We start from the raw sequence: 13,530 nt of genomic DNA, 5'->3' as shown, positions 1-13,530 counted from the left end.
GGAACGGGGGGCGAGCGTTTGAGTACTCGAAGTTAGAGGAAGAACATCCGGTTTTCAAAATAAACTGTTGACATGGAGCACATACAAAATGCATAATTGAAAGTAACATTTATTGGATTACATTCAGAAGAAGTATATATCGTCTTACCTGTGTCATTTTTATGAATAGCAGTTTTACTGTATCAATGAAGAGATTTTACAAAATTAAAGTCACACATGTTCTGCTTCAAGTAGCTAATTTCTGGATATTTCAAAGTACTATAAAAACAGTTTGCTCAATAATTCCAGAGAGACACTGATCTGCCTGTGTCCAGGACCTCTCTGACTATCCACATACTGAATATCAAAAAATGTTACTGTATAGATTAAGAGATTTTTCAAAGTGAAGTCAAACATGTGCCCAATCAAATCGGTTAATTTCTGGATATTTCAAAGTACTATAAAAAGACTTTGCTCAATAATTCCAGAGAGAGACTGATATGACTTTGCCCAATAATCATATCAGTCTCACTCTGGAATTATTGAGCAAACTGTTTTTTAGCACTTTGAAATATCCAGCAATTATTTATTCCACAGTGGACATGTTGGACTTTACTTTGAAATATCTCTTAATCTGTACAGTAAAAATATCTGATATTCAGTGGGTGGGTAGTCAGAGAGGTCCTGAGCACAGTCATATCAGTCTCACTCGGGAATTATTGGGCAAAGTCTTTTTATAGGACTTAATATCCAGAAATTACCTACTGGAAGCTCCAAATGTGTAACTTTTAATTAGTAAAATCTCTTCATTGATACAGTCAAAATGCTGTTCATAAAAATGACACAGGTAAGACAATATATACTTCTTCTGAATATAATCCAATACATTTTACTTTCAATTATGCATTTTTTATAGGCTCCACGTCAACAGTTTATTTTGAAAACCGGACGTAGGCCCACATGTGTTCTTCCTCTAACTTCGAGTACTCAGCTACCGTTCCCGGGCTGGGCGTTTGAATGCGTTTACCATAAATGTAAGTATATGAGTGCAGTAGAATTTCCGTGTCGGCTGATTTGACCACAGAGACGCGAGTGTCGGCTGGCTTGACCGCTTGACCGCAGTATCACGTCTGCATCGTCACTTTCACGTCTCCAAAACGTTCGTACGCATGCGTCAGAGTTTGCGTGGAAATACGCAGCACATTTTCCCGTCAAGTTTGTTTTATAAATCCCAACGTTTGCGTGAGAAGGTGCGTACGCAACGGTTATAAATGAGACCCCTGATATTCCAAGGAGGTCTCCCATCCAAGTACTAACCAGGCCCGACCCTGCTTAGCTTTCGAGATCAGACGAGATCGGGCTCTATCCAAAGTGTGTCTCCTCTGTAGCAGGAGCTTCCAATACAGAAAGTAAACTCCCTGCTCTTTCATCCTGTTCTCCAAATATGACATTTCTAGGGTGATATGTTAATTTAACATGAATATAGTAGTGTTTCGAATATCAAATGTCATTTGAAAGTTCACTCTCATTCTCCACCTAATATGGTCTCCGGGTTGAATATCCTTTCTTGCTTTGATTGACAGTCTTTCCTGCTCTTTCCAAAATGTGTCTCCTCTGAAGCAGGAGCAACACCAAGCTCTGATGGCAAAACAGAGAATCATCACCATTACCAACACTTTCCTTTTATTTTGTGTCCATTGACAATTATTTTTTGTTGCTGTTTTTTTTTTAAGGTTAAATGCAACTGAAAGTATGATGGCATTTTTCCACATGTTCTCATGATGGGCAAATTCGTTGTCCACCTACAGGACAGTTTGGGTCAATATGAGTCTTCCTCCGTGATGGACACAGAACATTGGTGTCTATGTACAGCCTGCTGTAAAATTAGTGCGCAGGGACCTTCTTCCAAGTGCAACACCAAAAATAGATATTACACAAATATTCAATAACTTCAATGTAATACTATATTTATCACAAATGTCACGTCACACATTTAGGGTCTCCTGTTGGCTATGCTTCTGTACTTAGTTTGAAAAATTTAGATTATGCATAATTTTTTGAAATATGGTTAGGAAATATATTCAATAACTTCACTGTAATACTGTATATTCTCACAAAAGTCACGTCACAGGTCCAAGGAGTCCTGCTGAATATGTAACAGTACTTGGTTTTGAAAAATGTGGTTTTGTATAATTTTGCTAATTTTTTGTTATGAAGGTTATTAACGAACTGTAATACTGTATATTCTCTCCAAAATCATGTCACAGGTCCAACGAGTCCTGTTAGATATGCGACAGTACCCAGTTTGGAAAAATTGGGTTTTGTGTAATTTTGGAAAATATTTATCACGGAAAATATTCCATAACTTCACTGTTATACTGTATATTATCACCAAAATTATGTCACAGGTCCAGGGAGTACTGCTGGATAAGCTACAGTACTACGTTTGTGTAATGTGATCTAGCATAATTTTGGGAAATATTGATTATGGAATATATTCAATAACTTCACTGTAATTCTGTATATTCTCACCAATATCACATCACAAGTCCAAGGAATCCTGCTGGATATGTTACAGTTTTATTGAAAAAGGTGGTTTTGTATAATTTTTTGCATTTCTATCCCAATGCGCAAAATATTGGGAGGAGTAGATGCAAACAATTCACACGCATTGTGATTTACAAATCCCGGAAATAATTGCGGTTATTGTGACGGCATATATATATTTTACACACGTTTGAAAGGTAAGTGCCAATCGGGACCGCATTATGCACATGGCTGTAGTTATTGTGGTGGGGAGTAGACGGCATGGAAGAAAACGGAGAGAACAGGGTTTTTTAACTGCTGCTCAATATTGGTCAAAGGCATGTCTTCCACTGGCCCCCTACCTGTGCTATTTACTGTGGTTTTATTATGAGCTATTTTTTCTTTTGTTCTTCTTCTTATGTCCTGCCATCTTCTCTTAATTCCATTGGTGGTTCTTTTAGTTTTACCCACAGCATTTACTTTCTTGCAGATACTCTCCCCTATCGCGTTGCTTTGAGTTATATTATTTTTCTTTGCTGTAGTTCAACAACATGTTTTTTTTGCCTCTTCAATTAAAAACTAAGCAGTCGCTGGCAATGAAATGCTTGAGTCACAGGCTCTCTTCTAACAATGCTCAAGAATTAAAAAAAAAAAAAAAAATAGTGTAAACTAGAATATAAAAAATTTAAAATATGAAATAAAATATTCGATATCTAAATATATATATATATATACAGCTGAACAAAAAAACAGTACTGCAATTTTGTTCAATAGTGCAAATATGCCATGGTGCTTATTTAGTGGAGTTATTGCAGTTTGGAGGAGTTTAAAAATCTTATGGCCTGGGGGATGAAACTGTCTCTGAGCCCCTTAGTGATCCTGTCCCAAATACATGACAACAACCAGCCTTTAATGCATTGGTCTCTGCAGAATGTTAATATAACAAATTGGCATAAGAGAGGGAAAAATAAAGTTATGGATGATGCAGTTTGTTTTCGCTATGAAATTGAACATTTCTTAAGAGGAGAAATGTTCGATTTCTGGGTCTTTAGGTAGTTGTTACGACTCTGAGGTTGTATGAAATGTCCTAGGCATTGGTGAATTTGCTATAATCGACTTTGCCTGTTTCTCTCTTTCTCTCTTTCCTGTGGTGCCTGTGTGTGATGGACTGCAGGTTTGTTTGGCTCAGTGACTAACTGAGTGAATGATTGACTGTGTAGGTGTGCTTCCAGGGAGCCAATAGATTCCAGCCTCCAAGATTGCCGGTTAAAATGTCGGCTCCCACCAGCTCCTGCGGTCTCTCCTTTTGCCACTGCCAGCCAGAATAGTACCTTGTGAAATGTGTTAAGATCTGTTACTTGATGTACAAGCCCGGTTTGGTATGTGGGTAGGGTAGCTTCTTTGTTTTACCCTTGTTTTCTACTGTTTTTTGGATTAGGAGTAAGGTTAGTACCTTGTCTTTTTGTTTCCTTAATTAAAATAGGTACGAATAGGTTGCTTGTCTTTTTGGCCCACATGAAGCAAAAACAGTGTTGAATAAACTTTTAATAAAACTGCAATAATTTGTTGCTGGTGATTCTTGGGAGCTGAGAAGAGGGGAGACTCATTCATCAGCTGGGTTTTCACCTGGGCTGCAGGTCATAACAAATGTCATAAATGCATTTCCCCAGGTCCTTGCATGATGCCACCACTCTAAAATCCTTCTTTGTTCAGTTTATTGGTGGGTGCTCACCAACATCAAGGTGCATTACCGCCGCCTACTGTGTCCTTGTCTTCTACTTCCTCTCCGCCAGCCTTGGTATTATGAAGAAAGCTTTTTTAGGGGGTATGAAGTAATGAAAAGGGAAAGAGAAGTACAGCAGTAGATAGCAGTTATGCACCTTGATGTGGGTTGCCAGACGCAAATTAACCCAACAAAGAAAGAAGGATATTTGAAAAAAAAATTGTATACAAGCAGATAAGTTCCTCATTAGCTGAACGATAATGATGGAATGACATACAATAACACAATCGATATTCTGTCTGGGAGCGAGGGGGAGTTACACTCACTTGTTCTATAGTTGTATACATTGTGTTCAGCTCAATATAGCGCTTATATATGACACAAGTTAACTGACATATTTTGTCAAATGTATACTTCAATATAAAAAGCTTCCCGGCTCACTGAAATCACACGGGAAACACAGTGTCCGACTTGTCTTGTTCTGCTCTTCAATGCTATTTAGTCTCTGTGTCTTTATGCAATAGTCACAGTCCACTCGTGGTTTGTACTGTGTCCAACGTGTTTATACAGTCTGTGTAGAACCACCGTCATGTGCTGTGTCAAGTCAAACAGCGACACACAGGAAACAGGACTTGTCAATTACTCCTTCAGAATAAGACGTTTGTTCCTGTGCCCCTGACGACGATGCCGTCGCTATGGGTTGAATTTTAATATTGTAATAAAATAAAAAATCAAGTTTTATATTAATGTAACATGTCATGATTGTTTAATGATGCTTTTGTTTAATAACATACAATGGGATTTATACGGTGAAAGTTACAACAGGAAGTCGCGTTGGTTTCCCGTTTTCTTGGTCGGACACACGCTCCATTCATCGTCGGGTCCTTGTTTGCCAGCGTCCGGGGACTAGCGTCGTGTGTCTGAGGTTGTGTTGAGGCAAACATGTCGGTCTCCACTTCCCCGTCTGCCCCGTCGGAGGTTGTTGGCTCGGAGGGCTGTTTCCCCCCTGGATACAAGCCTTTCAAACCCGAGGAGCACGGCCTGGAACGCGGCTTCCGTCTCACAGCCTTCTCGGACCTGAAGGGATGAGGCTGCAAGGTCCCGCAGGAGGCTCTGCTCAAACTCCTGGCGGGACTGGAGCCGGACCGGGCTGACGCGACACGGAAGGCCGGAGACCAAGCATCGGAGTTCGTCCAACAGTTGCCCGGGCCCCGACTCGGTGAGGATCACATTCGGAGTCAGCACAGATCGCTTCTCATGCCCTGCACAGTACACCCTGTCAGGGCTTCTGGTTCACGTCAATTAGCTAGCGGAAATGCGGCTAACCCTGCTAGCTTATGTGAAGTAATTGCAATTCATTTGATAGATTGGCAGCTTTGGGGGCTACAACCAATCATTTAATTGTCCATACCTATTAAACGTGTGAACACTTCAACTAAATACATTGGTAATTTGTCGCTAAGCTACTACGTAAATGCGAATAACAGATACAAGCAATGACACGAGTCCTACGAGTCGCGAGTTACTCATGTGTAAGCATGATTCAGCAGAAATAATTCATTGCAATGGCATTGGTACATTGAGTTCAAAGGTCATGTTCGTGATCCAGCATTTCTTCTCGTAAATGAGTGTCATAAGCCGGAGTGAAGACTCTGACATAACGTCTTGCACAATTCCTCCCCTGGTGCTAATGTATTCTTTATATTTCATCTTTGCTTCCTATTTTTATATAGTCTTCGTATGTATATTTACACAAATACACCTGGGCAGATTTATTGTATGTGTAAACTTGCTTGGCAATAAAACCTGATTCTACGCTTAGTTCCGTGTCTTTACAGGAGAAGAGTAAGTAGGAACACTGAATGAGCACCGAGACCTCTGTACCGTTCACATGATGCACATGCAAACTCGTACAGCTCAAGTACTACAGAAGAAGTATTCTAACTCTTTAAGAATCTAGATAAATAGTTTTTTGCAAGGTTGCTGCATTGTCATCACTTTAGGGGAGAGCGTGGCCTAGGGGATAGAGCGGGTGCTCTGCAACAAGAAGGCTGAACCCCTAGATGGCCCCTCATAAAATGATGAGTGTTCTAAAAATGTAAGTCGCTTTGGATAAAAGCGTCAGCTAAATGACATGTAATGTAATGTAATGTAACTTGTCTCCCTCCTCCTCACTGTGGTGTGTTTCCAGGTGTGGGGATGGACTGCTGTGTGATTCCCCTGAGACATGGAGGACTCTCACTGGTCCAGACCACAGACTTTTTCTACCCTCTGGTGGAGGATCCCTACATGATGGTGAGTCACTCGCTGGTGTTTACCTGCATGAGGCCTTCACAGACACGTCAGTCTAAGTGGATCAGGTCAGGAGGCAACACAAGGTCACTGCTCTTATCGGTGCCACGGTGTTAGATATATGCTAGACACAAAAACAGTGAAGCTTGCACAATTACTACAGAAAAATATCAGCCCACTCATAATCTTATGAAAAACTCTTTTCGATCTGAATGTGTCACAACAAGACTTCCCTAAACATTCACTGAATTAATGTTGAAATCAAACAACAGACAGACTGTTGTTATTCTTTGGCATGTGCATTTTAAAATCACCTTTAGTGTCAATTTGAATATGATCATGATATTGCATACTTGAGACACTATTCATTATGTAATATTGTACTTGGTTACTCAGGGTTCTGCGCTGTTCTCCCAAGGAGGATGTGTACCCTTAAACAAAAAGAATTACAAGGACACAAGAAATTTAGGCTGTCAATGAAAAATCAAAACATTTTCTTACATACATAATTATACTGTCTGTATGTGAGTTAAATCAAAAGTATGGTATATGGTTTTGTATTTATATAGCGCTTTTCTAGTCTTGATGACCACTCAAAGCGCTTTACATAACAGTTTTTACATTCACCCATTCACACACACATTCATACAGTGCATCTTATTGCAGCACTTAGTTATTCTATGGGGGGGCCATTCAGGGGTCAGCATCTTGCCCAAGATGGGTCAGACTGGGGATCGAACCACTGTCCTTCAGAAGAAGAAGAAGATACATTTATTGGTCGCACACACACACACGACATACAAATGGGGGGAAATTTGCTCTCGGGAGCAGGTGTTGGGGGAGTAAGGTGCCTTGCTCAGGGTCACTTAGACAGTGGGCAACAGATCCAGGTTTTGTCCATCCAGGTATGTTTATTTTGTTGTCAGTCGAACCAGAGACCACCGTCGGATTTTCTGCCCATAGTCCATCTTTCTGCCACTAGTCCACCGCCTCTCCCAGGTTGGAGGACGACCACTCTACCTCTCAGCCACAGTTATGTGGGGTGTGTGTGTGCAGTTCTTCACATTCTTTGTCACTGCCGTTATTAGATAAGCACTACAACTGATAATAGTAGAAAGGAAAAGATGTGATATAATTCATGAGGTGCTGCAGAAAAATTTGGTTCAAGCCTGACGGTCCTTCTTCATAATTAGAAAATTGTAAGATACAGAAACAGTGAAAAAATGCCTGACCATTTTTTGCTCTCTGTCTCTCACTTTCTCTCTGTGTCTCATTGTCCGTCTCTCAGGGCAGGATAGCTTGCGCTAACGTCCTCAGTGATCTCTATGCCATGGGTATAACAGAATGTGACAACATGCTGATGCTGCTGAGCGTCAGCCAGAAGATGAATGACAAGGTACTGCTATATGTATTCAAAGCTGGTTGCCACAATGTCTTTCATTTCATTATTTATGCCGATGCTCTTTATCCTCTATTAATCTCACAGGTATATATTTCAGTATCTCTAAGATCTCTTGTCACAAATCAATACAGTCTGTATGTACGTGTACCACACAGGATCGTGAGCGAGTAATGCCGCTGATGATTCAAGGGTTTCGTGATGCGGCAGAGGAGGGGGGTACTTCTGTGACAGGTGGCCAGACTGTGATCAACCCCTGGATCATCGTAGGAGGAGTAGCATCAGTCGTCTGCCAGCCGAACGAGTTCATCATGTGAGTCATAAACATTTTTGTTAACTTGTTGACGTCATATTCTGTTGCAATGTGTGCTCTCACACGCCAAATACATTTTCTAAAATAAAAGTACAATTTTGAGTAGTTCTTATTACACCGTTATTTATCAATTATGTCACCAGTCCAGTTGATAGCAGCAACTGATCAGGATATTTTATCATCTTTGGGAGGAAGATGAGATGCATGTATCATGTTTATTTACAGTCACTGGACTCATAAATATCATAAAGGCTAAGTAACAGTAACAGGGCCATAACAGCCACATTTTAAAAAGCGTATTTGTTTGTTTATCCAGGCCGGACGGTGCAGTACCAGGTGACGTCTTGGTCCTGACTAAACCTCTGGGGACACAGGTGGCTGTGAATGCTCACCAGTGGCTGGATCAAGTAAGTCACTCAATTCAGTTCACATCAGCACTATCTTGATCGTTGACATGAAATGGTGACATTTTCCTTCTCTGTAACTCATCAGCCTGAGAGGTGGAACAAGATCAAACTAGTTGTCACCAAAGAGGAAGTAAAAGAGGCCTATCAGGAAGCCATGTTCTCCATGGGAACGCTAAACCGCACAGGTACCCTGCAATTTGTGGTCATGGTCATGCCTGCAGTGCTCACTGCAAATGGAAATGTATTCATTTAATTTGCATCTGAGAGGTTATTTTTTATGCCACACCTCTGATCTGAATTCATACTCAATGGCAAATCATAAATTGAACATTAACCTACAATTATTTCTATAGATTTGGTCCACTTTTTGTGTTATTGGGCTCATATTCATATTTGTGTCTCCAGCGGCAGGCCTAATGCACAAGTTCCAGGCCCACGCTGCAACAGACGTGACAGGTTTCGGGTTATTGGGTCATGCCAACAACCTGGCGGCACAGCAACGAAATGAGGTGGCCTTTGTCATCCACAACCTGCCAATCATAGCCAAGATGACTGCCATCAGTAAAGCCTGTGGCAACCTTTTCAACCTTATTCAGGGCACATCAGCAGAGACTTCTGGTATGAACACTGAGAGTAATGCACAATAAATGTTGTTGTGTCTTTCACTGAGCATGTTAGCAATGCATTTTTTCCCCAATCAAAGTTGATTTGAAGTTTAATTCAAATGGTTGAAGTGATAATCTATATATTGAACTAAAATCTCTCTCTTCCTCCTCATCACTAAAGGTGGGCTGCTGGTGTGTCTACCCCGAGAGCAGGCGGCCAAGTTTTGTTCCGAGATGAAGAGCCAGAGCTCCGGAGCTGGAGGCTCAGGGGCGTGGATAATTGGAATCGTAGAGAAAGGCGACCGCCATGCTCGCATCATTGACAAGCCCCGCATTATCGAGGTTCCACCACGAGGAAGCCAGGCAGCCAATCAGGACAGCTCCACCAGCCCTTCTCCCAGCCCCAATTTGTCATAGACACTGTTGCTCCACTGACACTGGTCCTTCATATGTGTGCAAGGGTGTGTGTGACGTTGCTGTCCATCTTGTCCCCTTTTCAATCAAATTGCTAAGAGCACAGACAAAAATCACTTATCTTTTCCAGTGGGAGAAGACACTATTGATCCATCTTTGGAAGGAAATATAAATCAGGGTGGTATGCTGTACTCGCCCTCCCAACCCCATTTTATTTAAATTGGCACTTTTCCTTAAATCATGGTGACTTTATATAATTTATCTGAAGGCAAAATAAGATGCTATTCTTGAGGAAAATAATTCAACATCAATCTTTCCAAAAAATCAGTTAGTGAGGAAAATTGAGTGTAACTGTGTGTGTGTTTGAATATTTTATGGTGTGACTGGGGTGCTTTGTAGTGGGAAAGTGGAGCAGAGGTTTTTCTTGACTTTTTTTGGTAATGTCATGTTGATGAATGTATAATGTGGATAAAAAAAGGTTCATTGGCCCCGGCACCTGGCTCTGCCCACACGCCCGAAGGAAGGCTTGAGCAGCTTCCTTTGGACCAGCTGGGTGGTGCTCAGAATGTCTGTCTTTGTCAGCTGATTGGCCGTCCAGCACTAAGTCCCTCCCACCTTTCCTTATTGATGAAGTTCTACCTTTTAAACCCCGGCCAGCGGGGACAGGTGGAGTGGATGTTTGCCTTTGGATTGTGGTCGGACCTGCTGGAGGTCTTAAGCTGCATTTGTAGGTTTCCTTTTTAATAATCAATAAAAACCATCATCAACTCAGAATGAAACACTGGCTGTCTGTGTGAGTGTAGTGGGAACAAATGTTCACTCATAAAAAGAGTGTCCGTGAAAACCACTGGTGCTCATGGAAGGGAATACATTTGTAGGAGTTCAATGAGAGAAAATTGCAGGTCATTCTGGTCTTCAAGGCCTTTAAATATGCTTGAAGATTAGGTAGCGTATTACTTTGTTCTGGTTTTATTGACAAGTACAACTGGGTATCGTCCTTATAGCAATGCAAATTTACAATGTTTATAAAATTGGACTAAGAACAGAACCCTGAGGAACCCTATGATTAACTTTAGTGCGCTCAGATGACTCGTTAATTTGTTTAAATTGGAATCGATCTGATAAATGAGTCAATGGTATCAAAAGCTGCACTAAGATCTAACAAGACAAGGACAGAGACAAACTCATCTGAAACTAATAGGTCATTTGTGACTTTGCAAAAACGTGACTGAAAGTTTTAACTTACATTATTATTCTGAAGCGGCTGATTAGCAGCAACTGTCTCAAGGAATTTTGGTGTCCCTGAGAGGTCACCGTGACCTTGCTCTTCGAACACCATATTTTATTCAGGTCATCCATGAGTCCAAATTAGTTCATCTTTGTGCCCAAGTGACTATTTGTGAAAAAAACTAATTCTCATTAGTTTATCTTTAAGTCTAAGTGAATGTTTGAAAATTTGAAAAAAATCACTCAAACTGAGCTTATGATGTTGATCATGTAAACATAAACATACTTTGTACCTGCTGTTGTGTACTACATCGCATAACTAATATTATTTACTAGTAGTACATAACTGCTAATCCTTGAGTCAAGTGATTGTTTGTGCCTCTTGTAAAAGGATTCCCTTAAGGTGTTATGAAGATATGCGTGCTTTGTGAAGTCAGTGACCTTGACCTTTAACCACCAAAATATAGTTAGTCCTTGAGTCCAGTGAATGTTTCTACCAAATTTGAAGAAGTTGTTCATGAGATGTCCTGTTCACCAGCGTGGGGCGGATGACAGTACGGACAAACCCAAAACAGAATGCCTCCGGCCACTGGCTGTTGTTGGCATGGAGGCATAAAATTGTTTTATTAATAGTAGGATTTGACAGTGTATTTACAAAGAACATATTCAAGTAATATCTCCAAGCACACAAGGTTTAAATGGTTTCTGATTAACCATATCTGGTAATTTCTAAATGTCAAAAAGAAAGTCTGCTCAGTCTATTCGGTTCACTCATTGATTAGCAGGATATCTGCCACACACACAAGCTGATCTGCATCAAGTCTCTTCTGTTGCACCGCTCCTCTTCTGATGTAACGTATATTGGATTTCATTTCATTGATAGCTAACAACGTAGCTATCCAACTGTCCAGCTCACGCGTGCTCAAAAATGTTGTGATTTTTTTTTTATGATGGAACATGGATCCAACGCTGTGGTCATCGTCATTGATGTGGCATTTTCAACTTTTAGTTAAATGAGACAGGGTGACCGGGCTGACTCTTTAAAGTCTACATAGATTCGCAGTTGGCAGACAACTACAATACAGTGTCTCTGGGCTGTGTAAAAAACAAACAAATAAAAGTTGGACATTAGATTACACACAACTGAACAGTGTCCTGGTGAGGACAGCTGCTGTGTGACATTTTACCGAAGTTCTCACATGTATGATCCGGTGGGAATCCATCAGCTGCAGTGTCTTCTAACTTGACCTCGGGAAGCTGTACCTCAGTCTTTTGGAAGAGTAATCGATTACACAGGCAGCAAACATGTATGAGGCCTTGTCTGATCTCATCTTGAAACATATCGGACGCCTCCGCCACAGAAATCCCGCTCTTCCTCTCAGCCATCAGAGTCTCCAGGTTCTTCCATCGGTCACCCAGGATGCGTTTGGCTGCCTCCTCCAGGGTTTCCCAGGTTCGCAGCACATTCCTCCTGTTCCGACGAGTGGCCCCGAGTGGCCCCCTGCCCTGCTCCTCCAGAGGCTCTGGCTCGCTGGGTGTTTCCCGTGCTTAGTTGTGGTTGTTGTTGTTGTTGTTGTTGAATGGTCATTGTCTCTCTTTTTTTCCTGGCACGGACCCGGCGCATCTTGTCTCTATTGTCAGTGAGGCGGACCTCTCTCTGCTCCGGTGTTTCCGAGTCTCGAACCTGTTTCATGTATCTCCTGAGATGATCCAGACGGACCTGTCTCTGCTCCGGGGTTTCACTGGCCATGGCTTCTCGCATTTTCAGTTTCCTTTCTCTCCGGCGCTGATCCCAACTTTTCTTACGTGTTCGCATGATTCTTCTCTCCACTTATGTGATGGATAATGATTCAGGTAACGAATGATGTCACTGGTCAGCCTGTCAATGCCTCTTCTTTCTTTTTCTTTAGATTTTTTACGGTGGTTGTAGTAACTTCTTGGTGTATTACCGCCACCTTCTGGACTGGAGTGTAGATCTGAATGGTTTTTCATCTACACTTCACTCTTCTGGTGCGTCCTGTTTTAGCCAAATAATAACAATCTTAATAATAACTTACGATTATTAATAATAAATAACACACACACACATACATTTATGTTGTTCCTGAAGACATGCTTGATAAGAATACGTAACATATTTGTTCTGAAGCACCTGGTTTGTGACAACTATCTTAAGGATTTTAGAAAGAAAGGGAAGGTTAGATATCAATGTGAAGTAGGCTAAACCACCAGCTTTAGAGTGCGTTTAATTACAGCTGGCCTAAAGGACTGTGGTACTTAGATAGATTAAAAAAGGGAAAGATCTAAATGTGAAAACCTAAAATCTGAAACTAAAATGATCAAAACTCGAAATACAATCAATTAACAAAATATTTCCGACAAACAAAAATCTAAATTAACAATCTATTCAGAAGAATCCCAGAACTGAATAAAATCATATTTAAATAAAATCCAACACTGACTCTAATTTGAATACACAAACTTTTTTTTTCAAAGCTTAAGATCAAAATGATATCAGGTTGATCAAATCAACCATTTAATCTACTTACTAACTCCACAAATATCTATCTGACGTTGGAACGTATATCATGTGAGCTGTTCATCAAATGGACTTCAAGGTCGGCGTGTGTATTCTAAGGGGTCAT

At 40.9% G+C, this 13,530-nt stretch overlaps 1 protein-coding gene and 1 long non-coding RNA gene across 2 annotated transcripts; one reads left to right on the top strand and one right to left on the bottom strand.

Annotated features, from left to right (window-relative positions):
* The first annotated feature begins 5,086 nt into the window (after positions 1-5,086).
* Positions 5,087-10,437, top strand: sephs3 (selenophosphate synthetase 3). The gene is made up of 8 exons (XM_062391675.1): positions 5,087-5,447; positions 6,420-6,523; positions 7,809-7,916; positions 8,078-8,232; positions 8,549-8,639; positions 8,725-8,824; positions 9,045-9,257; positions 9,426-10,437. The coding sequence occupies exons 1-8, from the start codon at positions 5,171-5,173 to the stop codon at positions 9,659-9,661; spliced, it is 1,284 nt and encodes a 427-aa protein (XP_062247659.1). The 5' UTR covers positions 5,087-5,170; the 3' UTR covers positions 9,662-10,437.
* Positions 10,438-11,479: 1,042 nt separating this feature from the next.
* LOC133956543 (uncharacterized) lies at positions 11,480-12,802 on the bottom strand. Its single transcript, XR_009921158.1, has 2 exons — positions 12,085-12,802; positions 11,480-11,980 (listed from the first exon to the last, which is right to left on the bottom strand). It is a non-coding gene; the product is annotated as an uncharacterized LOC133956543 (long non-coding RNA).
* Between the last annotated feature and the right edge of the window lie 728 nt (positions 12,803-13,530).

Source organism: Platichthys flesus, chromosome 7 (assembly GCF_949316205.1).
Source record: "Platichthys flesus chromosome 7, fPlaFle2.1, whole genome shotgun sequence".
In the NCBI taxonomy this organism is placed as follows: Eukaryota; Metazoa; Chordata; class Actinopteri; order Pleuronectiformes; family Pleuronectidae; genus Platichthys; species Platichthys flesus.
The sequence above is the reverse complement of the archived record's forward strand: the minus strand, read 5'-3'. Positions and strand labels throughout refer to the sequence as shown.